This window comes from Mesocricetus auratus, unplaced genomic scaffold (assembly GCF_017639785.1).
Source record: "Mesocricetus auratus isolate SY011 unplaced genomic scaffold, BCM_Maur_2.0 Super-Scaffold_100006, whole genome shotgun sequence".
Classification (NCBI taxonomy): domain Eukaryota; kingdom Metazoa; phylum Chordata; class Mammalia; order Rodentia; family Cricetidae; genus Mesocricetus; species Mesocricetus auratus.
The window spans coordinates 45,750,649-45,776,446 of NW_024429190.1; the positions used below are offsets into that span (position 1 = coordinate 45,750,649).

The window sequence follows — 25,798 nt, forward strand, 5'->3', positions numbered from 1 at the left end:
CCTTTTTGGTTTCCCTAAGGTCTGACTAACTGCCACCTGTTGAGTAGAAATACCCATAGACCAGTTTTTAAGAGAATTGTATTTAGTGATTACAGAAAAATAGCAATAAGGGTGTAAGTATAGAGCCAAGTGCTAGGCAGAAATAGTAAACTCTTCTAGGATGCTTTCCTAAAAAAATGAAAAAACAAAAAAAGAAAGCATCGACAGGACAGCAACACAGCTTGACGCAACAGTTCTCAAACATGAAAGTGTTCCTGAACCTTCAGCGCTGGGGCCAGACCCTCAGGATCTGCTTCTGCAGCTCTGCCCAAAGGCGCGGTCTGTCTGCACTTCCAGCAAAACCACATGAGCAGGTGATGTGGCAGCCCAGGGAGCCCAACCTGAAGCGACTGCCTTGTGGTATTTATTTAAGCGGTGCCTCAAAGACATTACTGGTGGGTAGGAAACTGGGGCTTCTTTAGACTCTGCAGAGTGCCCGTCTTTGTGGAAGCCAGAGGCCTCTAATAAATGGAACCTTTGAAGACATGACTGTCTTGGATCGGAGTGTGGTGGGTTATAACCCACATATAAGAATTTGGTGCACACTTAAGCGGCTAACGTGAATTCCAGAATCCAGTCCAAAGGAACCAGAAGCCCTGGAACAACACCTCATAAATTCTCTCTCTCCATCAGAAATTGGTGTCTCCCCAATTTCTTTAAAGCCACCTATTTATAGATGCTCACACAGGCCACTGTAGATCTGCCTGTCAACCCAAATAAGATTCCTCAGGCACACACACGTGCATCAATACAGCCTTTCAACACTCTGGAAATATTCATAAAATGCAGCTAAGGCTGACAGATTCCCTTTATCCAGCTCTCTGGAAACAGCAAAGTTATGCCAAAGTTATGTTTCTAGAAAACATAGGCTCTAACCTTCAAGGCTCTGAAAATGCAAGTAGCAGAGCCCACTGCGTAAGGTGCCCAGTGCTTGCCAGGAGCCATGTGTGCTCGGGCGGGGCACTGCAGGCTGTCACAAACATGTACCTGTCTGTATGTGAGACAGGAAGCTGGCTGCGTCTTCACTCCATCATCAGCTGGGATGTGATATCATTCTCGACCTCACCGCACATCTCTACTGCCCTTTACACTTTCCTAGAGTTGCTTCTGCACAGCATACTGCTGTGTCGTGATGACCTTTAACCCTTAAACAATATCCCCACGTAGGAAGGGCCTACGAACTTTCACTCAGCACTTATACAACAGGAACACAGACTGTCCGGTTCTACTGCCCACTGTCAGGTTTACACGTATTCTGGTGAGCTGCGTTACCTTAGCCTGGGAGTCCTTAAATTCCTGACTTGACTGCAGCCGAGCCTGCTTCAGCATGTGGGGATGTGTTCTCGGTTCTCACCTGGTTTCATGGATCTCTGTTTATTCTATTTTGCCATCTGATCTAGAGGTGCCTAGCAGTGCCAGTGCTCCGCTAAGAGTTCAGAACTCTTGGCGACGGTCCCAGTTTTTCTCCCAGTCAGGTAAACAACATACTGGGTAGCTGCATTTCTTCTATGTAAAATTCTGTGTTGGGGCAACCAATGGTGTCTGTTGTTTGTCTTCATTTCTGATTTAAGATATTTAAAAGAAAGATGCTTGTTTGTGACACACAGTTAGCAATGAGCTTGTTCTTTGGTATATCAGTCAGCACAGTTGTGCTAAAATTGGGAGGGATTTCACAGAACTTCGTGTTGATTGTTGAGATGCCGGAGAAATGACACCATCTACCTGGCTCTTTGCCACCCTCTTTCCCCTTTGGAACAAAGGTTAGAAGCATTTGCCACAAGTGCGGTATTCTCTTGTTAACTGTGTCACTCTCTGTTCTTCCTGGATGACATCGGCCTCTCTGTGTGGTACTTCTCCATGTCGGACAGTGGGGGACCTGCTCCCTTTGCGGGGATGCAAGGGGTACTAAGAGCCAGCACTAATAGTTATAGCCGTTGCTTCCTAGAGTCTAGTCCCTGGCGCTGCTTGATATTTCACTCCTCATTCCTTTTGGTGACGGGTACAGCCTGCCACAAGGCTCTGCTCTATTGTGATTTTCTAATGCTGCCGAAGTTAACATAGGAACCACACTCAACTGAGAGGATCAGAAGACCAGCGCAGCCACTCACACTGACGTCTTCTTCTCTGTCTTTATTCTGTGTAGCGGATTCTTCAAGCAGTGAGAAGTCCCCTGTCACTACACCTGTAAGTAGCCCCTCTCAAAGAACAAAATCATGCCTCTCCGGTGATTTTTAAACTTGTATTTGATTTTCTTAAAGAGTTTTCAGCCAGAACTGAGATCCAAACATTTTTATTTTGAAACAACAATTTGATGCTTCCTGGTAGGCTGTAAAGGTGTAGATTATCACTTTGTGAAGTAGTTATCCTGTCCTGCCTGGAAACAAAACTCTCATTTCTTTGTATCCTTGAGTCCAAGTTTACTTAATGGCTATAGGACACTGGGGGTAGTTAATAAGTCCTCCCTATTTAATCTTCCCTGGGTATACAGTGAGATACAGATAGCTTTCTGTTGGGGTTATTGTAAGCCTTGCTTGAAATCATTGTACAATTGCTACTATATGGTGCCTGATACAGGAATGATCCCCTACACACCTCTCCAGTAACCAGTCCAGGATGCTTCTCACAGCCAGTATCTACAGGCAGATTTTCTCCCTTTGTGGCCATGTGACCCCTTGTCACATAACCTTGATATCTCCAACCCCATTTCAGAACCATATGTGAAAGTTCAATCATAAGCCAATACTGGTAACCCCAAGTTTCCTGGAAACTAAGTACCCCAGAACGGCTGTAAAGCCAGCATCACCACATACAACTGAAGAGGATAGTGCAAGCCATTGACTTACAGCAAGACTGTCAAACTATTCGTGTGCATGGGTGGGGATGGAGAGGAAAAGGCATTGCAAAAAGATGTAGTGTCATTTCCTGTTTGGGGAAAGTAGAACAAGTGAGAGAATCCATGGATTCAGAAAGAAAATCCAGCTGTGTTCTTGTTTGTTCCCAAACTTATTAAAACCTTCTCTAAGGATTTTGTTTGTTCTCAGTCTTGGGTTTGAGTATTTATTATGCTGGCCTCGGGGCTGGGGCTCCACTCATCTTACCCTTAAGGTGGCATTAACCCACATGGAGAAAGCTGCCATGGGAAGCAATAGCAGCATTCCCAGTACAGTGGTCCTTAGACGATGCATTTCTCCTGACATGCACCAGAAGTAACATGTGCAGTGAGCTTTGTGTTCCGGAGCAAGATTGCTTCTAAGACTTCTCATGCATCTGAGAGAAATGGACCAAAGTCTTCTTGTTCCTGTAGTGGTCACTATGTGTTTCCATTATCTGTAAGAGGCATAGAACTAGCCCTGCATTTTAGAATCAAAGTAAAAAGGGATTAAATTTGGAAACAATTTCTGCCACCAAACAGGACATTTCGATTTATGAAGATTTGTTTCTATGTCCCTTGGATATCATGTTGGAGGCTAGTTGTCTTCTCTTACCCTGGCCAGCCCTTGAGGACCTGTCTTAGATCTCATCTTGGGGTTGCTTTCTTTGTTTTTCCTGAGCAGTTTAAGTTCTGGGCATGGGACCCGGAAGAGGAACGCAGGCGACAGGAGAAATGGCAGCAGGAGCAAGAGCGTCTGCTCCAGGTAGGAACAACCTACTAATTTTCCTGTGTTCAGTAACTGTGCCCTCGTTGTATCTGTTGTGCTGGATAGATTTTTAGCACAGGGAACTCAGGAGACTGTCCATGCTTTGTGTCCAGGCAGCAGAGTCTTGGACCTGATTGTTCCTGCTAACAGGTTCAGTGACAAGAAGCAGTGGGGGGAAAACATTCACATTAATACTTTAAAAAATATATATCTCTAAGCAGTGATTTGTCAGTCTACCTGTATTCGTTACCTCCCTAGCCAACGATTCCAGGTTCAAGAAGCAATGAGAATGAATTACCCAAAAGCTATTTGATAACATTCACCGATTCCAGTTCAAGAAGCAATGAGAGTGAATTACCCAAAAGCTATTTGATAACATTCAGGTAGAATGAAATTTGGCATCAGTCTAATTCCTTCAACAGAGTTTTCGCTCCATTTTTTTTTTCAGTGAAAGCTGATAATGGCCAATTCTAGAAATATTCTGAGAAGAAATGTAGCATGCTCCCATATGCCTCATGCCCAAAATGACCTTCAAGACTGGCCTATTTGTATACTTGGGATGTGCTGAGAACACATCTGAGTAGCCCATGTTTAGTTGAAGAGGTGAAGGTGCAGGTCCTGGACCCAAATCTAAGTCTCTGCAACTCTAAAATGTGTGCTGATTCCACTACACACCAAACACTTACATAAAGTATAAACCTAGCTAAGTTTGCTGGTTCCCTGCTACTCTAGAACTGAAGTGCAATGTGATTTATTCTACTTTCTCTTCATATTTTGTCCTAATCCTTTGCCCTGGTTCCCATGAATGAGGGAGTGGTTTCTGTGGTAAAAAAAAAAAAAAATCAACTATTTCGATTTAGCCCTGCAGTTCAGCTTGGTACCTTTGGTACCTTTTAAAACTTCAAAGGGTTAGGCCTTGATTACTTAAATGATAATAAGAACCTCCAAATTCCCATTCTGAATCATTACAGTATTCTGGAGTGAGGGGTCGTTTGTTTTTTTCATCTTTCATGAACAAATGTTAATCTGAAGAGAAACTCTACAAAACACAACAGCAGAAATCTGGCTTCCCATGGGATTTTAAATGTCTAAGTTACTTTTCTGTTTCTGTGATAGAAAAATACCCTGATAAAAAGCAACTAGGGGAGAAAGGTCTATTTTGGCTTACCGTTCCAGAGGGCTACAGTCCTTCGTGGTGGGGAAGGCGTGGTGTCAGGAGCTGGAGGCCTGCCTGGCAGCCAAGAAGCAAAGTGGTCACGTTGCATTCACACACAGGAGACAGAGAGAGAAGAGGAAGAGGGATTGGGCTATAAAATCTCAGAGCGCAGCCCCAGTGACTTCCTCTAGCAAAGCTCCACATCCTGAAAGTCCCAATCCTTCCCAAAACAGTTCCTCTAACTGGAACCAAACATCCAAATACATGAGCCAACGGGAGACATTACTCATTCAAACCACATGTACCTAACCTGTGTGCATAATACCCAACATTTCTTTCTATGATACATATGCATTAGATTCCAAATGTTCACTCACGAAAATGTATTTTGCGTGGTGCTTTAGAAGGGAGGGGTAAGCATCCCAGTGATGAGTGCAGTGATCACTTTCAAGTGTTCTTTGGACATCCCATGACAGGAGAGGTACCAGAAGGCACAAGATAAGTTGAAGGAAGAGTGGGAAAAGGCGCAGAAGGAGGTAGAAGAAGAAGAACGCAGGTACTACGAGGAGGTAGGAAATTGCCAAGAAGAACGTGACTTTGTTAGCGCAGTTCCTCAAAGTCTGTCACTTCCCGTTGTGTCTGCAGCATATGCTGGTTGTGGATGTGTCTGCAGCATATGCTGGTTGTGGATGTGTACTCACGGCAGTGTCCCTTCAGTCTCTTTAAAGAGAACCACATCATGTGAGTTCTAACAGACCATAGTAACCTCCCCCCACCCCACCCCGTGTGAACCATGTTCAAGAAGCCACTGTAATCACATCTGCTCTCCAGTCAGTGTCTGATTGAGATCTGACTTAGACAACATAAAAGCAGCAATGTGTTTATTTGTGTGTGTGCTCACTTGCAGCAAGATTGTTTGATAGTAATGAATTCTTTTTATAGGATAATTTTAGCACTGAAGCTAAATATATCCTTACATTTACTACACCATGCTAGAGGAATCTGTAGAGGAGACTAATGTCCTGGTAATATTTTAACAACAGCAACGAACAAACCACATCACAGAATTTGGAGGAAGCTATCTAAGTGTTATTTAAAATGTGTTGTCAGTATCATTGGGAATTTTACCTTCAACAGTATCTTAACTGATCAGCTCCACAGTGGTCTTTCTTAACTGTGTTCTTGTGTAACACTAACTAACCTTGGTGGTGTTTGTATGCTCTGAAAAAAATAAGACTTCCTTAATGTCCTGCCTATTTGCATATGTTCTGATGAATCTTCTTTTCCTGGAGTTCCTTGATGTATTTGTTTTTCTCTTGACAGGTTAGGTTTTTTTTCTTTTGTTCATTTATCCCTGTCTTTGCCCTAGGAGCGTAAGATAATTGAAGACACTGTGGTCCCATTCACCCTTTCCTCGAGTTCTGCAGATCAGCTGTCCTCTTCCTCGTCTATAACTGAAGGCAGTGGGACCACGGTAAGATCACTGATGAAAACCGAGTTTGACATAAGTAACCCAAACCAGGTTTCCCATCATACTTAGTAACTTAAAACCAGAAGTGGCTATCTATCCAGAGCTACAAGGCTGTCACCAAACTCCAAGCCCTTTTTCTGCAGAGCAGTGGTCATTGGCTTAGCCAGATCTTCCCAGACAAGCTAGCAGGATCTCCAGCAGCAAACCCGTATGCTGGAACCTTCTCTCTGCCTGGTTCAAGCCACGTGCCCCTCCCCACCATGTCATGCATTCCTCTGCAGTATTTGGCAGCAGCAGACATGCCCCCAGCACATTCCCCACCAGCTGCCATAAAACTAGCTTCTTGTCCTCCAAATTCCTCACAAACCTGACATGTATTTGAGGGTGGGGAGAGCCTGTAAAGGCTGGTCAGCCCCACATCTCCCAAGTAAGGTGATAGGGATACTAGATAGAAGTATGCCAAGACTTGTAAAGTAAAATAACTCATGGATACCAGAGGCCATTTGTCCTGAAGTAATTGGTCCTTTGAGTTCATTTTGTTTGGGGGGTAGTCCTTGAACAATTAATACCTTTTGTGATAATTTTTAGAAAGATCTCAATTGCACATTTATTCTAAGTATTTGGAAATCATTGACTCTAAGTATTTGGAAATAATTGACCTCTTAGTTTAGAAGACTATTCTTTGGGGCTTTAGAGATGGCTTATTGGTTTTTTTTTTTTTTTTTTTTTTTTTTTGGTTTTTCGAGACAGGGTTTCTCTGTGGCTTTGGAAGCTGTCCTGGAACTCACTTTGTAGACCAGGCTGGCCTCAAACTCACAGAGATCCGCCTGCCTCTGCCTCCCGAGTGCTGGGATTAAAGGCGTGCGCCACCAACGCCCGGCAAGATGGCTCATTGGTTAAGAACACTGGCTACCCTTCCAGAAGTCCTGAGTTCACTTCCCAGCAACCACATGGTGGCTCACAACCATCTGTAATGAGATCTGGTGCTCTCCTCTTCTGGCATGTAGGCTCTATGTGTACATGTATAAAATAAATATTTTAAAAGAGGACTATTCTTTGAATCGTAGGCAGTGGGTCTGACAAAACAGGATTGGTACAGGGGTAGAAAAATAGGATGACTGTAATCAGAGCACACTGTATACATGCATTCAGTCTTACAGTGACTGTCATTCACTTGTACAGAAAGTACATATTAATAATTTCTTTAAATTTTAGAGCAAAAAAATAGAAGAAAGTTTTCATTATTCAAAGAGAGGTTTTAAAAGGTATGGATTGGGTTTCAGGTGGTCCAAGGTCAATATAAGTCATTAGAGGGTGGGTTTCAGGTAGTCCATGATCAAATATAAAAGTTATCTAATATCTTTAAAATTATATTCAAAATGATCCCAATTTTTCTACTAGAATAAGATGGACTTGGAAAACTGTCAAGACAAGGAAAAAGAGGGAAGACAGAAGATACCTTTCCAGGAGAGCGACAGTGACTCATTGCTCAAGGCCAGAGAAAGTGGTCCACCAGAAGAGGATAGGTATGTGCCCATCCCAGACTGTCCACAGGCATTCCCGAAGCTGGGCCCTGCCATTCCCTCCCAGGAAGGCAGATTCACTGCTTTAAAATGATCCCCTAAAGATGCATTCCGTGTTGTTTAAGCATGCTGCAACAGCTCTGGAGTCAGCATCATTGCGATCTTGGATATATAGACTTAGTTTTAAATAAACGAGGCCAGTCGTGGTGAAGGAGAGACAAGGATCATACATTTGAGGCCAGTCTTGGGTACATAGAGAAAGCATATCTCAAAAAAATGAATTACATTTTAGAGCTGGAGAGATGGCTACAACCTGAGTTTGATCCCCACATAAAGTAGAAGGAAAGACCCAACTCCACAGAGTCATCCTCTGCCCTCCACACACAGGGTGTGGCATGAGCACACACATCATAGACACGCCTATGCCCATGATCCAATTTAAATGTTTTAATAATAATGTAAAAAAGTAATAAGGAAGATCTGTTTTAAATAAAGAAGATAGTGTAAATCAACAAAGAAGTTTGTTGTTGGCCCAAAACCTAAAGCATTCAGTTACTTAAAGTAGAGGATATGTCAGAGAGGAATGACGTTGAAGTCCTGAGGTCCCACCTACCATGGACCTGAACTTGGCTTTGGGTGCCCACACTAATGTGAACATGTTTACTCTGAGTGATAATCTGAAAGATAACCAATATGTCAGAACAGTTTTTGATAGTCACTTCATGTATGGACTCTATGCTGTTCCATGGGAGATCCAAAAATGAACACAGAAACCCCAGAGCACACAGAGTACCTCAGACTGAACCAGACTCTGAGCTACATATTATCAAGGCCACCCTTGCCTAACCTGGAAAGAATCTATAAGAAGCCCAGGAAATTGCCAGCATCCTACTGAAGAAATGGATGCTTACCTCAGAGGTGTGAAATCCCAGATAGGTATCAGCAAGTACGCATGCACCGGTAACACGTTTACAGCATCCTAGAGGGACCTGAAGATGAGAAGGGTATCCAAGTGTAGTAGGCCGGTCAAGGTGAAAGGTTGGCTGGGAGCAATGTCAAACACTGGGCACCTGACTCTCAGACACTGAGCGGGTCTGACAGATAGCATGGTGTTGGAAGGGCAACTGTTTCCAGGTAATACTGTTTCAAAGTCGGGGAAAAGAGCTATTACTTAGAAAGATTTGAAGGATCCCAAAACATACTCCATGTGCGTGTTTGCAAGTTCTCCAAACAGACCTTGCTGTAAATTTGCTGGTTCCTTTCTCCAAGCTGTCTCACTGTCACCAGAAACTTCTCTTTTATCTCCTTAAATCTTTTATTTCTCTGCACACTGAAGTCACTGAAAGGCTGGGGAATTAACCAAAGCTGCAGAGATCCCAAATGGCCCCAGTGACTTATTTATCCATTCATTTCTAGATTGTGTTTCACTTTTAAGCCTAAGCTGGCCTTGAATTCATTGTGTAGCCCCATCTGAACTTAAACTCATTGTAGTTCTGCCATGCCTGGCTTCCATGTGAAACCTCTAGTAACTGCTCTCTTGTGAAAATCTGGGAGCTTTGAGTCAACTCCCTAAAGGCGCTCAGCATAGAGAGCCTGGTGGGCAAGGAGGACTCAGAAACGATCATCTCTTGACTCTGTTAAATTGGTGGCCACTAAAAATGCATTTTATAACAGTTTTAGATCTAGTTTAAAACAAAAAGAATAAGCAGACAGTCTATTTCCTCTCCTTAGATTGCAATTGCTAGCTCTGTGTATAGAAATAGTCAGTTTGATCCTGTTGCTGTTATCTCTACTCCCAAGTTTGTTTCTTTGTTTTAGCATTAACAGCCTAAGTCAAGGGCCCTCGACTCACTCTGAAGACTCCATGTCAAAAGGAATCCATCCTGACCAGCATCCAGAGGCAGAGTGTGGGGCCCCGTGCTGTGATTCAAGCCCACAGCTAACTCAGGGTAAGGAGGGACCAGCAGCCAGGAGGCAGAGGCTGGGGCCTCGCTCTATGATCCAAGCCCATAGCTAGCTCAGGTTAAGAATGGGGAGACAAATCCCAACGTTTAAGTTCTGTAAACCCTCAAGTTGTCCAGAGCTTACCTGTACTGGCAGCAAATGTCTCCCTAAGGGCCCCTTACCCTAGCTTCTGGTAAATATTTAACACATAGACTCACACCATGTCACCAGGTGTGACTCTACACAAGGTCATTGGAGTCTCGGTGAGACGGGAACAGGGGTTAGCATTTTACAGAATAGAGGCTTGTGAACCCTTCAGTGACTCAGTGAGTGAAGTTCTTGCCACTAAACCTGATGACCTGAGTCTAATCCTGAAGACTCAGTGGAAAGAGAGAGGCAACTCCCAAAAGTTGTCCTTTGGCCTTCACACACGCACGCACGCGCACACACACACACACACACACACACACACACACACACACACACACACACACACACACCTGTGACATGTACTCCCCCCAAACACACACAAAATAAATAATTTTTTATATAAAAGGAGGGGCTGGAGAGATGGCTCAATGGTTAAGAGCAGTGTCTACCCTCTCAGAGGACCCGGGTTCTATTCCCAGCACCTATATGACAGCTCACAACTGTCTGTAACTCCATATCCAGGAGGATATGATACCCTTGTATGGCCTCCATGGCACTGCATGCATGTGGGTCACAGACATACATGCAAGCAAAACACACATGCACAGAAAATAATTTTTTAATCAAAGGGAGACTTTACAATAAAGCCTTTAAGTTATCGTAAACAGTGCATCCTCCAAATGTCCCAGTTCTACCATGGAACATAACCCTACCCCAAAAAAATGCTCTTGGGGGGTAGACTCAGTCAAGCCACATTGGGTTATATGTGCTATCCAGCCCAATAGAAGTGCTGTGAGGACCAGAAGCCATCAGCGCTTTACAGGATGGTGTATTCCCGGGGATCAAAGCGTTGTTGCTGAACACATTTATTTTCTCTCCTTGGTCTTAGAGCCACCTCAGAACCAACAGGTGTCAAACCCATCGGCATACACATCGGAAGATGTGAAGCCCAAAACCCTGCCCCTGGATAAAAACGTTAATCATCAGATGGAGTCTCCAGGTGAAAGGCGAAAGTGAGTAGACAAATAAGATGGGTGTGGGATCCCTTTAAAAATGTGTTGGCTTGGATGGGGGAGAAGTGTAAGGTGGCAAGATGCCAGCAGGGTGTTGGTGCGTTGTCTCCATTTAGTCACATAGAAGCACTCTGGTATAATAGTTTAAAACCATTTCTCTCGGTGAGCCTTCGCAACAGGGGAGGTACAGCATATCTTGCCCCTGGAATTTGACTGGTTAAGTGTTAGAGGAATTTACTAGGACTCAGCTTCACAGAGAGACTGCAGTTAAACCATGCACTGCACCTTGACCTCAGTTAGCCATGTGTCACACCGTGACCTCAGTTAAGCCGTGTGTGATACCATGATCACAGTTAAAATATGCGTCATACTTTGAAGTTACTTTAACGGTCGTTCCTCTTGGATCTGGGCTGTTGGGCTCAGGGTCTGCCTGCCCCGTCCCTCCACAGAACCTTGAGCCTTAGCTTTTTCCTGCCTCATTTCCTTGTCATCAGGTGGGAATGCAACTGGTCCCCTGCTCAGATTCCCATGCCTGGCAAGTGACCGACCCCATTAGCTTCTCTTCCTTCTCAACACGCTACTGACCCACCAGGATGAGCAGGAGCTCACGTCACCTAGATTCAATGACTCACAGTGGTTACTGTGGTGACTTTCAGCCTATTTTTTTTCAAGCCATAGTGCTTACTCTTTAAAAATGTGACTTTTGGAGGAGACAAATGCCCTCGGAGTTGGGGAGGACAGGGTGAGCAGGGCCTCGAGGGATCTCACAGTTAAGCAACCAGGAGACAAGAGGGGCTTTGCCTCCGTGTCCTTGTTTCCCTTTCCTTGTTCTTTTCTCTGTCCTGACGAGTTCTTCACTCATGAGACAAGTTTTCAGAGTGGAAAACTTGATCCCACACAGGGCTCCTTAGCAACCCCTGTACCCGAGTGGTATGCCGGCAGCGTCAACTTGGGGCCCTTCTGATTTCTCATGACCTGATGAGTGTTAAGCGGCCTCGATGCCACCCTTCACTGCACGCATCTAAGGCAGGAGCCGTGGCACTGAAAACCACTTCCTCTAAGTTCTGCCCTGTTTGCTTGAGTGACCATACGACCCTACCTGCATGATATTTTTCCTTTGCAAGGTCTTTGCCATAAAGCAATTTTTAAAAATCTCCCTAAACTTCTAGGGTGCCCTTAAGAATTTCTTCCTGTGCATCTTCAATTCCACTGAGCCGGTAGTTTCCACACCAAACTAGCATGCAATAACAGCTTGTTCAACAGTGCAAATAACAGACCAGTAATTAAAATGAAGAAGAATTATTTACCAGTATTCTCCTCTCTTTCTTTCTTTTTTTGTTTTTGTTTTGTGTTTGGTTTGGTTTGGTTTTGGTTTTTGGATTTTTGAGACAGGGTTTCTCTGTAGGGTTGGAGACTGTCCTGGAACTCTTTGTAAACCAGGCTGGTCTCGAACTCACAGAGATCCTCCTGCCTCTGCCTCCTGAGTGCTGGGATTAAAGGTGTGCACCACCACCACCCAGCCAGTATTCTTTCTAAGCAGCAATGTCAGTGTGATCTTCATTTACATATGTGTACATTCCTTCTAAACATGATTACTAATTTTGTTCCAAAAAGACAAAAATAAACAAAAACTAGGCATGGGTAGCACACGTTCCTAACCCCACACTTGAGAGACTGAGCCAGAAGGAAGACCAGGCCAGTCTGGAGGCCCTATCTTAAAACAAATCCGTGATGATGCCAGTAGGAGACTCCTTTGTGGTCCTTCAGTTTTAATTTTAAGCTAAAATGTCTTTTATCGCGGCTTCTGTTAACTTTTCATAACTGTGGGCTGCTTTACCGTGTTACAGGAAGAGCCCTCAAGAGAACTTCTGGGCTGGGCCCCTGTCCCCCTGTTCTCCTACCCCTCCTGGCCAGTCACCAAACAGGTATAAGAGGTCAGCAAGCCTTCCGGAGACTGTTTGTGGTCCAGCACCTATGGGCATAATTCTGGCCAGATTAGTGCTTGCCAAGTGATGCTGAGAGACTTCTCATCCACATCTCCATCTGCCTGCAAGACTCATCAGCATGGTGTAGAAAAAGTCAGATGGTTTTAATGACATTGTGTGGGACATGCAATCTAATAACAAAGCCCAGCAGACAGTTGCTGGGCTCCTTCAGCAGTGCCTCTGCCTCCAAGGTGATCACCCCTCCGAAGACAATGGGCTCCTCCAGAGAAACGGAGAGTCCATCCTCTTCGATCCCTCCCTAGGTCTCTAATGGTGGTTCTGGACCTTAGGTGGTCCCTGTGACGTCTTTAAAAGCTGCCCGGGTGCCTGTCTGTCACAGGCACAAATAACTAAGGGCTCAGTAGTTTTCATTGATTTCAGAGGATTTCTTTTCATGGCTAGGTAGAGGGAAAACTTAATCAATAGGGTTTGATGAGGCCTGCTCTTCCGTTTCCTCTGTCCCTCTGTCCCACTGTGGCTTTCAGATGACAAGGTGTGCTTGTGAATCCGGAAGGCTGCCATAAGAGGACAGCCCTGTGGTGGCAGGTGGGCAGTGGACCCTGCCCTGTCACCTGATGGGACCTGCTGAGGTTAGCTCCAGTCCTGTGGGTGGACCGTGTCCAGAGCTGTAGGTGGAGGAAGGAGGTGGGTTCAGTCCCAGGGGTTTAAAATATACACAGAAAGCAAGTACCATTCCTGTAGACTGTGTTTATTCTGGAAGACACAGTAGGGATAGGCTGGCCAACCCTCTCCCTTTGCAGGTAGAAGGGAGACCCAAGGAGAGCCCTTGATGGCACACCCTGGACTCGGGGAGGAGTAGGGACCCTATATCTCTTGGGCCTCCACAAGGACTCTTTGTAAAGGAAATGCAACGGAAACTGCTGAAGCCACATTGGAACCTTAAGAAAGCTTAATCCGAGTGTCTTTTAGGACCTCTATGTACATTTGATACATATAGTAAGTCACCCCAAAGTGCTCAGCCACATCGGCTGCAGCGCCACCTGGAAGCTCATCACCTTGCTGGCAGCGTATGGCTTTGCTTAGTTCTAAATTCATTGTCACTTTGCCGTCCTCATTTTATTCATGGTTTAAGCATTTTTTTAAAATCCATGTCTCCATCTTTTCATGAGGTTGCCTGTTGAGTGAGTCAAGGTTCTCACTAATTTTTTGTGTATTGTTATTTGTTTGTTTGTTTTTGACCCAGGTCTATTAGCGGGAAGAAGCTGTGCTCCTCCTGCGGGCTTGCTTTGGGTAAAGGAGCTGCAATGATCATCGAGACCCTAAATCTCTACTTTCACATCCAGTGTTTCAGGGTATGTACACAGCACTCCCCTCTCTGAGCTGATGTCAGGGTGTAGGTCATGTCCTCTGCTGAGAAATCTCTCCTGTAACTTTGCAACCTCTCCCCCACGTGGTAGAGACATGTGTGTGTCATGTCCAGGTGTAGACAGATGTGTGGATCAGGTTCAGGTGTAGACAGATGTGTGGATCAGGTTCAGGTAGAGACAGATGTATGTGTCAGGTCCAGGTGTAGACATATGTGTGGGTCAGGTCCAGGTAGAGACAGATATGTGGGTCATATCCAGGGGTAGACAGATGTGTGTGTCAGGTTCAGGTGTAGACAGATGTGTGTGTCAGGTCCAGGTATGAACAGATGTGTGGGTCAAGTCCAGGGATGCACAGATATGTGGGTCATGTCCAGGTAGATACAGATGTATGCATCAGGTTCAGGTGTAGACAAATGTATGCATCAGGTTCAGGTATAGACAGATGTGTGTGTCAGGTCCAGGTGTAGACAGATTTGTGGGTCAGGTCCAAGTAGAGACAGAATGTATGCATCAGGTCCAGGTGTAGACAGATGTATGAATCAGGTCCAGGTGTAGACACATGTATGCATCAGGTCCAGGTGTAGACAGATGTGTGGGTCGGGTTCAACTCTAAAGATACAGCTCTCGGACCCTCTGGAAAGAAAAATCCTTCTAGGAGAAAAATAGATCTGTGCCGTTTGTCTTCCCACACTTTGTTGCTAACAGCAGAAAGTCCAAAGGGAAGTCAGGAAAGAGACCCTGGGAGACAGAGGGGCATCTGAGTCTCTGGGCCTTAAGGATTTCTTTGAAATATCTTTGCTGTTCTTTAACTCTTATGATCTCATGTGACAGGGTTTTAGGTGTCGCCCTAATGGAATACTTCCTGCCCAGTAAGTGACAGTGGCTAGCTCTAGCTATAAGATTCAGTTTTCAGAGACAGCATAGCATGTCTCAGCAGGCCTCAGATGGTGATTGCCTCTGAGAAGCCTGCATTAAGTCCACTGACCTGCTGTTGTTCCTTGGTGTGTTGTGTTGTGTTATGTTTGAAACAAAGTCTCTCGGTGTAGCCCAGGCTGGCCTCAGACCACTCACCCTGCCTTAGCCTCCCTAGTACTGAGGTTACTAACATGCACCCCCTCAGCCAGCCAGTGGCCTTCGCTGAAGAATCCTAGGTGGTAGCCATTTTTAGTCCGATTACTCATTAGTATGCTGTGTCAGTCACAGCTTCTGCAGTCAACAGTGAATAAGAATAACGACTCTGTCTTCCTCAGTCGCCACTGTTTCTCTTTGTGTCTAAAGGAGTAGGTATCAATAAATATTGTAGATGGACAACTGAGGAGCCTAGCTTCTAATACCAGGTCTCCTGCAACACGGGAGGGCAGGGAGGGGCTGTTATATACTGTCATACAGCTGTCAGATGAATAAATTTTACTGTATCGACATATCCCAGCCTCTCTTTCTGCTCACACCTTTCAAGTGAATATAATTGATTTTGAAGCCAAGGCGTCTACCTCTGAATTTGAGTCATTGTTTTCTCTACATGATGTTAATACATTTTCTTTTTCTATTTGGATTTCATCCTTTTTCTCGTTGGTAGCATCCTTGGCTATACAATCAACTTATATGGGATTAAAATAACTCACTTTGTCCCTAGTATAAGAAACAGTCAAGCCAGGCGTTGGTGGCGCACGCCTTTAATCCCAGCACTTGGGAGGCAGAGGCAGGTGGATCTCTGTGAGTTCCAGGCCAGCCTGGTGTACAAAGAGAGTTCCTGGACAGCCTCCAGAACAATACAGAGAAACCCTGTCTCAAAAAACAAAACAAAAACAGAAAAGAAACAGTCAATGAAGTCCTCAAATCACAAAAGGCAGTGAAATGCAGTTTCCATCATCTGCTGACTGTGCCCATGTGACCCAGCCAGTCTTAGAGCATGAATCAGAGGTTGTGTCTGAACCCTCTGCAAGGGGCTGGCACAGGGATGGACAGCCCAGTGCCACTGTCTCTGGTGCCTCCTACACTTCACTACTGCTCTCAAACCACTCAGTTAATGGGGTTCCATACCCAGGGACCTGTCACCCTGGGTACCACGCCTCTGATGTGGAAATACACGACGGAATGCGTTCCTTAGTAGTTCTCTGGTAGCATGTGCTGGAAAGCCTAGGTAACTAGTAGTCAAGCATCAATGGACAGTGGTGGTTACCTGTTCATTTAAAGCCGGTAGGGTGTGATGTGTGGGAAATGGTCCTTCTATCTCAGTTGAGAAATTGTGCATTGTAACAGTTAGCAGTCTCTCAAGTCACTGCAATGTCACTTACCAGCTTCCCAGCAGTTAGCGTCTCTCAGCCTGTGTCCTCTGTAAAATACAGGAGTTGAGGTAAAATGGTCAACGTATATTTTACTTTTTGCCATAAGTTGGCTTGTGATGGCATATCTAACTCATAATAGATGCTCAGTGTACATGGAGATCATGGAAGTATCCCTGTGTAGCTAAGATAAGCAGTGTCTTAGTTGCTATGGAGAGACACCATGGCCAAGACTACTCATACAAAAGAAAGCCTTTCATCTGGGGCTCATGGTTCCAGAGGATAATAGAGTCCATGACCATCATTGCAGGAAGCAGACAGGCGTGGAGCTGGGGCGGTAGCTGAGAGTCTTGAGCCACAAGGAGCAGGCAGAGTCAGACACTGGGCCTGGCGTGGGCTTTTGAAACCTCAAAGCCCACCTCCAGTGACACGCCTCCTCCAGTAAGGCCTCACCGCCTACTCCTTCCAAACAGTTCACCAGCATGTTCCAGACACAACTCCCTGCCACCCTGTAACTCCTGTCCCTTCTCTCCTGTAGTGTGGCATTTGTAAAGGACAGCTTGGAGACACAGTGAGTGGCACGGACGTTAGGATTCGCAACGGTCTGCTAAACTGTACTGACTGCTACATGCGATCCAGAAGTGAGTATGGACCCCTCTCCTGTGGGATTTGGTGCGAGGATCCAGGTATTTTCTGCCTCCCGTTGGCATTCCCATCCCTGGAGAGGGGATTCTTAGGATGTAGTCAAAGAAATGAAAAGCCAGTGAGCAGTTGGTCCTTGCAGTAGGTTGCTGCTCCTGGGCAAGTGGTTCTTATCCAGGAGTGTGAGCGCACGGCCAGGTAAACAGTAGGCAAGGCTTGAGACACATGCCTGAGCTCACTGAGAGTGGCTGTCCAGGGTTTCATAGGTAAGTGCCCACTCTGCAGTGGCAGAGCCCTTCCGGAGTCTCAGTTCAGAATATGGTTCTGTTCTGAAGTGAACTTGAAAGTCCACTGAAACACAAAATGCTGGCTCCTGCTTCTCTGACCCCACCCACTTCCATTCATCTGCACACAGTGAGAACTTCAAAACTGGCTGGCTGCGGGCACTTTCTGGGTTTTCCCAGTCAAGAAGGCGTGTGGTTTATTTGGGAGCCACGAGAGGGCGCTGCTGTCTAACTGTTCAGACAGTTTGAAACTGGCTGGAGGCTTGCTGGCCCGGTCCTAGCAGAGACACCTGAACAGCAGGAGACGTTTTAATGCAAATGAACCAGTTACATTGAAGAAATGGCATCTGAAATTCAGAAATAGTCTTTGTCAAAGTCAGTGAAGAATTATATCGCTGGCTGCTAGATTTGAGGATAAGAATAAAAATACAAACTTAAATTGTTTTCCTTTATAGCTACAGATTTAGTGCATTAAGGAATACAGAGGAATATGTGCCTGTTAGAAAAGTGAGGTAACACAATCAAATGTGGGCTGTCTGGATCTAGGATAAACCTTGAAATCCATGCAGTTCCGATGGAGCTATTGTTGAATAGCGGGAACTATGACGTCATGGATTACACATGTCATTGTCAAACTTAGTGTTGTATGTGAAATGTATAATCAGTATACCTCGTGCGCCCCCCCTCCCCGCACAAGACAGGGTTTCTCTGTGTAGCCCTGGATGTCCTGGAACTCTCTCTGTAGACCAAGCTGGCCTTGAACTCACAGAGATCTGCTTCTCTCTGCCTCTCGAGTGCTGGGATCAAAGGCAAGAGCACAACTTTACTTTTTAAAATTAGGCTTTTATGTGTTTTGTTTTGTGCTTTAGGAAGAGAATGCCCTTTTCCCTCGGGTTTCAAAGTGATTTCTCTGTAAATCACTCTTTCTCCTCAGCCTCAGCAAGCGGCTGGATAGGAATCATAGTCCCAGAAGGGGGCGCTGTTGGAATAAGGGACTGTGGAGGTAGCGCTGTCCCTCTGAGTTTCTTTTGTAACTGAGCATGCTCAAAAGGTGCCAACAAGCCTGAACCTGCCTCTGGGTGGCAGTGACCCGTTTTCATCCAAGCTTTTCGGGAGTTGGGGTGATTTGTTGTCATTTCCTTTGGAATTAGGTTTCTGGCTGTAGGCTAGAAACTTCTGTTACACTTGCAAATATAAAGGCACTAACTGTTTTTCATTCCGACTAAAGATAAGAGCCAAAGAATTCCTGGAGCAATTTCTGTAATAAGAAAGCTATTTGAAGGGAGACTACACATGAGATTTTATTTGTCTGTTTATGATAGATGTTTTTCCTTTTATTAGCCCATGTCCGTTGTACAAACGCTGGGTTTCTTCATGTCACTTTCATACATGTAGATCCTGTATGCTCATCATTTTCACGGGGGCGGGGGTAGAACCATTATATTTTTTCAAAACAGAATGTTGTATTCTTTTAGAAGATTAAATGCTAAGAAGAAAGCGGGTGCCCATTGTTTCCCTGTTCACTGTGTCTGCACCTGTGCCTCTGTAGACATTCAGAAGAATAAAGAAGTAAATAAATACTATAATTCCGTAAGGTTAGACACTGTTCCAGAAGCACGCTAAGTTGGAATCTAAGTCTCTCTGTGGTGTGTATTGTGCACACACTTGCACACGGGCTACATCTAGCTGCCTATGTGTTGGGCTTCACTCCACAGAGCAACTGGGTTCTGTACGGAGTTTTTGTTATAGCCCTGTTCAACTTAATGGCTTGTCAGCATTGCCATGTTCTTCTGGGTGGCTACTCCGGTTGCTGCCAGCTTTTGAATGGCGTTTGCTGAATACTTCGGTGGACATCCTTGCATATATCTGGATGAAGATGCGAAGTCATCTCCAATAGGTAGACACTGAGCAGGAGCAACATTGTATTAAAAGGCATGAGCTTCTTACAGTTCCAGACAACTTGCCTGATTATTGTCTAAAAACAAAGGAGTCCTCCCTGCAGAGTGCATGGGGAGCCTCCCCCCCTCTTCTCTGCTGATAGCAGCTCTGCAGGTTTTACCCCTGGGCTGTCAGCGCAGCTCAGGACAGAGTTTGATTAGCATGTGTGAGAACCAGCACAGAAAAAAAGAAACTGCAACACCCACTGTGCTAGGCAGGGAGAAGCATGTGGCTTAGATGTGTGGAGGGTGGCTATGGTGTAAATGTGTGTGCCGTGTTTGTGCGAGTAGGGGCAACGGCACGTCTTCCGCACACACTCCTCATCATATATTTTGAGACAGGGTCTCTCACTGAACCACAAGTTCACTGCTTCAGCTAGCCTAGTGGTCAGCGAACTCTACAGAACCCCTGTCCACACCCACTCCCCAGTGTTAGATTACAGAATGCACCCCCATGTCTGGCTGCGCCCACCCCCCAGTGTTGTTAGATTACAGACATGCACCCCCATGTCTGGCTGCTGTGTGGTTACTGGGGGTTCCTACTCAGCTGTTCATACTTACATACTTAACAACTGAGGCTTCTCTCCAGCCCCAAGACGTGAATTTCTAATTCTGAGTTTAAACCTCTTTCCCTGTGTTTTTTTTTTTCTCCATTTGTATTTACTTTTCTGTATTTCAGTTCTCTGTCCTTTGTCCCTCTTTGGGACCCGATCTGTTGAAGTGTTTTGCAAGTTAGACCTTTGCCTGGTGTTATGTTTCCTGCATGATGCGCTTATTGGGTTTTTTCTTTTCACTTTGTGATTTGTTTTCATGCAACCGAGCCTTATTTTAAATAAGTATAGAAATTATTTGCCTTTTAAATTTTTAGGCCTTATGTCCTACTCAGGGAAAACAACTTTCTATTCCAAAGATATAAACAAAATTAGCTGAAAGTTATCTAAGAGTCTCTTTCAGTTTGTAAATGTGTGGTTCTCAGGAGTATATTTGGAGATAAAAATTAGACAGAGATCAGGCAAGTTAGCCAATGGTGCAAATATTACTTAATGATCACTTTTTTCTATGCTATGCAATGTTAGCTTTCTCATGAGTTACTGTGTATTCCAGTCTGCTTCTGGATATATGATTATGTTCTTAATGCGCTTACTTTCCATTACTGAGTGGTTTTAATTGTTGTAACTTCATAATATGTTTTAAGGTTGGCTAATAATAGCCATATACATTCCAGTTTCTTTCTTTTTTTTAAAGATTTATTTATTTATTACATATACACTGTTCTGCCTACATGCCAGAAGAGGATACCAGATTGAATTGTAGATGGTTGTGAGCCACCATGTGGTTGCTGGGAATTGAACTCAGGACCCCTGGAAGAGCAGTCAGTGCTCTTAACCCCTGAGCCATCTCTCCAGCCCTTCTTTCTTTTTTCTACCCAAAATTTTATTCTCTCCCATGATTGTGTTTTTCAGACAAATGTTTGAATCATTGTGGGTTAATTTTAATTAAGTGAAGACGTGATAAGGGGAATGACCAGAGTATATAAGAGTACCTCTCTCTCTCTCTCTCTCTCTCTCTCTCTCTCTCTCTCTCTCTCTCTCTCTCTCTCTCCTTAAACGTACTGGGGAATGGCATGATAGGGTAGGAATCATTTAGCTGAAGAACTATAAATCTACTTGACAGGGTGACTCTGTCCTCAGATCTAAGTGGTATGGGGAAAGATGGGTGACAGTGGTTTTTCTTCTTTTTTAAAATACTGCTTTGAATTGAGAAGAAGGTAAATGGATTGATGATGGAAAGTGTGGTTTACATCAGAGGCATTCCAAAGAAGCAAGAAATCACTTCATTCTGTGGAATAATAAAACCTGAATATTTAATCCTGTTTTCTTCAAGCAACTATAGTCACATTTAAATGAGCTTTTTTTTTTTCTGTTGGAGGAAAAAATGGCATAAAGCATATTCAAATGCAGTTCCTAAAAGCCACGTGAGGAGTTTTTAAGTTCATATGTAAATGGGAATGGAAGTGCAGAGCGAATTACCCGTCATGAGTCATCGCATGTTTAACTCGTGCCGTTTGTGCTGGGTGGCCGCCTCTGTGTGTGTGGCGTTCTGCTCCGTCATTCACTCTGGTGAAATAAATGCACTTAGCACAGATTCCCCCGGGCCTTTTCCAGTGTGTTCGCCCCATCATGACTGTAGTGCCTAACCTGGAAAAGAAACCTTGCGGAAGCTTCGCCAAAAACTCGAATTTAACCCTTCCTAGATTGGGGAGATAATACAAGGCACTCAATAAGTGTTTGAAATTTGAATTTCACGTAAAGCCATGAATTTTTGTTGTTGTTGTTGTTTGGGGGTTGTTTGTTTGTTTGTTTGTTTTTGGTATGTGTGTTTGCAAATTCAAATGCATGTGGGAAGCCAGGGGTGGTGACCTAAGTTGTCATTCTTTAGACGCTGTCCTCTGTGTGTCTGTGTGTCTGTGTGCCTGAAACTGGAGTTGGCTAGGCTGCCTGGCCAGCGAGCCCCAGGAATCTACCAGTCTCTGCCTTTCCAGTACTCAGAGTCCTCCCCTGTGCCCGTTCTGTATGGTGGTTGTGATTGTGGGAATGCCTCAGTGTGAGATAGTCAGATTCACACCAGAGCACTGATTGACCTCAAAGTCACTATGCAGCCAAGGCCAGACTTGGACTCTGATTTTCCTGTTTCCACCTCCCGTGTGCTGAGAGTCCAGGCATGCACCAGCACACCCAGCTAAACAATAGTTTTCACATGTGCATTTCAGGTATATAATCTTTTATATCTATGTTCCAAACATTGCATGCTCCAGACTTAGCACAAGTGTGTCCTAACTATTACATGGGATATACTTATATGTTTAAAATATGTATCTAGCTGGAAGTCAAATTCACTAGGTGTTCTGTATTTTGCCTGCTAAATCTAGCTATCTGGTTTTTCAGATCATTTAGATTCCTCCAGTTTCAGCGAACTGATTGTTTGACCTAAGAACTCAAGAGAAAACAAATTTCTTGCGTATGTGTCCCAAAGGACAAATTAGAAAGCTTCATGGGAGGTCATTTGGTTTAGGGGAGATCAGAGTCCTTACATTGGGCTTGAAGCATAGAGACCACTGCACACCTGGCTGTGTGGGTCTGCAGGGCTCACAGCTCTGTGTTCTAACAAAGCCCACGTGATGCTACAACCCATGCCCAGAGGTGATGCTGGCCATGGGATGTAGGTCACGACTCCCTTCCTGTGGGAAGAGAGCATCAAGGTAGGCTACAACTCCCTTCCTGTGGGAAGAGACATTGGCAAGGGGAACTGCTAACTTGAGAGTTTTGAAACATGACGGATGAGACACATTAGCTAACCCAAGTTTCTGTTTTTCTTACCACAGGTGCTGGCCAACCTACAACACTGTGATGTGGTTGGGAGTTTCTGGACCACTGAGCATTTCTTTATGAAGGGTGTCCCTTGGCAATTGCTTAATTAAACCCCAAGTTCAGGGGCTTCCCAGCATTCATCTAGTTTCTGGAAGACTCTTCTACAAGGTGGTATCTGCTCTTTTGTATTGTAGCACAATGTTTGTGCTTTTTCTGGTTGGGGGCTGATTTTTTTCTGCATTTGCACAGTATATACAAAAGAATATTGCATTGTAATGATCCTGAACAGTTAACAACAACAACAAAAAAACAGTTTTAGCATGGGCAGAGGGGCTTATGTTTGAAAAGGTGTTATTCAAATTCTTTGGGAAATAGCAAAAGGGTGCAATAAGCCTGTTGTGTTTTAGTATTTCTAGAAATTAAACATGTTATGTTTACAGAATTGAGCTGCAGGAAGTGTAAGACAAGCCAACTTAAGACAGGAGCATAAGCTGAATGCATTTCAAAAAAGCTAGACACCCCAGAGAGCCCTGCCTCTGAGCTCTAACTTGTTGTTTAAATGCAAAGATGCTAGTCTGATAATACATACTGTACTCCTGCAACATTTGTGTTACTTACCTTTGGGGAGGCAGATCCTACCAATAAATTATCACACTATTAGTATTAGATTTTGTGTACCCTGGAAGTCATGACATTAATATAGGCTGGGCCATCAAATGAAGAGAGCCCTTGCGATATCGCTAGACTTCCAGTCTGTGACATTGTGCAAGGGTAGGAAGAAGCAGGAAGGAAACAGACTAGCCATTGTCTTCAGACTTACTATAAAATCTGTGGGAAAGTGTCGTCTACCCGGATGGTGTGCCTTGAAGCTTGGGCCACCAGTTTCCCCAAGCGCTGCGTTGAGGGGCTTGATGTGAGGATGTAGGCATTAGACGTCATGGGCAGTCTGTTTTGAGGGATGAGCACATCTCATCTTGGCCTGCAAGTTTCCCTTGGGAGGCTGAAGCCCGGGTATCCAAAGAGAAGCATTAAAGTCCATCCTAACAGAGCCCGGAGGGCACAGTCTGTAAGTGGCAGCAACACAGAGCCGACCATGCCCTGCCCACCCCAGGGACCTGTGTGCACCTCCACCCTCTCCCCACATGGCCTTCTTGACTCTCAAGAACTCTGGACCTGACCCTGCGGAGCTCAGAAAGGAATGCCTGCGGAGATCTGGCTTAGTCTCTGCCCCCTGTGATGAGTTTCAGCTGGACACAACAGGAACGAACCGCTAAACCAGCATGACTCAGCTCTCCAGGCGGTTTCCCTTAAGACTGGGGAGAGGGGGACTATTTATTCTGCCTTAAAAGGATGGCAACTAAGTAAAGATGACGTTAGGTGAATGTAGACAATGGATACACTCCTAGTAGGCTAATGTAGCATAGAGAGAGAGCAAGTAGATATTTTTCTGTTATGTAAGCAATAATTTTTTTCTGTGTCTTACGGAGTATGGCTAGCAATTATTTATTTCCATGCTAGACAGTTCTTTGCATGTGGGTTCTTTATAGGTGCAGGCATCTCCTGGCCACTGGAGGCATATTGACCACTCTGTCATTTGGACGAGCTGTTATTGGATTGAAATTCACACATCATTTCATTAAAAATTGTGCCTTAGAAAATGCAAAGCTGTTGCACATAGTGATGAATGGCAGACTCAGAACACCGAAGGGAAATGAATCTCTTCCCAGTTCTCATGATTTCTCTCAGAGGTGTTTGCTGCTCTACAAGAAAATAAATAAAAGATTTTAAAAGACAAATAAAAAGGAAAAAAATTTTAAAAAAAGTTTTGAAAATGTACAGATCAAGTCCAATATTTTGATGAAGCACCTGCATGTTTTATTAACTATTTTAATAATGTGGATGTTTACACTTTGCATGATATTAACAGAATACAAGAGACGATGCACAAAACATGTACAATATGGTCATTCATAAGCGACTTTTATAGAATACTTTTTACATGTGCGAGGCCATCCATTATGTCAGGAGCGTGTGAGTATTGCACATTCTTCTGGTTTCACAAAGCCATTTATACATATTTCTTAGAGAGACTCATTGTACATGTAGTGAAACGAGACTAGAGGCAAGAGGAATAAGCCCCATTCCCAAGTGTGGGGCGTGCGTTCCTGTAATGAACACTAGTCACCAGCCTGGAATAATCTCCAACATTTTCTAAATTCTAATTGCCAACTGTTTCTATTTCTATTTGATTTATATTTCATTTAGAGCCCGCTACATGGCAGCTTCGGCAGACTAGATCTTGTTTTCCAGTGCAGCATAAAAGACTATGATCTATTTCTCTTCAAATAATCTTTGAGATCCCAGGAAAAAAAAAACCACTCTGTTGTGTGGAGCTATAATGTAAATGTGTTTGTTTAAAAACAAGACAAGGCAAGTGAGTGATTTATTGTTCCTGGGGGATTGCAGCTGATTCTCCCCCTCAGACTCCAAATGCTTCCTTCCCAAGGACAAAAATGGGTGTCTCTGTTTCTCACTAGCAAACTTCCATGACATCTGTCCTTCTGTGTAGTGTCATTAACACCCATACATATTCTAGTTACCTGAAAATGGTGTAAGATTCAGCGAGCTGAAATGCTCCAACTTTCAATGTGAGTTCATCCAAGAGATGTTCCTGATCTGGGCAGGCGACATTCTGTGTCAATTACACTAACTGTCATTTACAATATTTATTCTATAATGCCTCTGAGAAATAGTTTAAAAGATTAAAATGAAAAGTTGTCTAAAATGCAACAGCTTTTATAGTAAATGTACATTTATAAATAAAATACTCAAATCCACTTGGTATTGCTTTTATTATTTCCGGGGTTGGGGGGCGGGATAATTCTCCTTGGGAAGCAGAGAGCCTTATGGCACTTGGCTCGGGGCTCCATTTCAGATGATGGCAGAAATGTGCATCCGAGCTCATCTATGAAAAGTCAGGGCTGCTAGCCGGTTGCAGGGGTTGCTGTTGCCTCGACAGGGAAGGTTTTAAATCCTTG

General features: G+C 44.4%; 1 protein-coding gene across 8 annotated transcripts in view; it reads left to right on the forward strand.

Annotated features, from left to right (window-relative positions):
* The window catches only part of Limch1 (LIM and calponin homology domains 1), a 306,367-nt gene extending 280,770 nt beyond the window's left edge, over nt 1-25,597 (forward strand). For 4 of the 8 annotated variants that reach the window (XM_040747146.1, XM_040747145.1, XM_040747144.1 and 1 more), the window contains 11 exons: nt 2,183-2,223; nt 3,594-3,674; nt 5,310-5,402; nt 6,203-6,307; nt 7,706-7,830; nt 9,646-9,776; nt 10,811-10,934; nt 12,782-12,868; nt 14,124-14,232; nt 17,068-17,170; nt 22,775-25,597. In XM_040747146.1, coding sequence (XP_040603080.1) covers nt 2,183-2,223; nt 3,594-3,674; nt 5,310-5,402; nt 6,203-6,307; nt 7,706-7,830; nt 9,646-9,776; nt 10,811-10,934; nt 12,782-12,868; nt 14,124-14,232; nt 17,068-17,170; nt 22,775-22,800 — 1,025 coding nt within the window. In that variant the 3' untranslated portion in view covers nt 22,801-25,597. Of the gene's footprint in view, nt 1-1,439; nt 1,515-2,182; nt 2,224-3,593; nt 3,675-5,309; nt 5,403-6,202; nt 6,308-7,705; nt 7,831-9,645; nt 9,777-10,810; nt 10,935-12,781; nt 12,869-14,123; nt 14,233-17,067; nt 17,171-22,774 lie in introns of all 8 variants that reach the window. The other 4 variants (XM_040747149.1, XM_040747147.1, XM_013116534.3 and 1 more) reach the window with 2 other exon arrangements.
* Nucleotides 25,598-25,798: the final 201 nt, after the last annotated feature.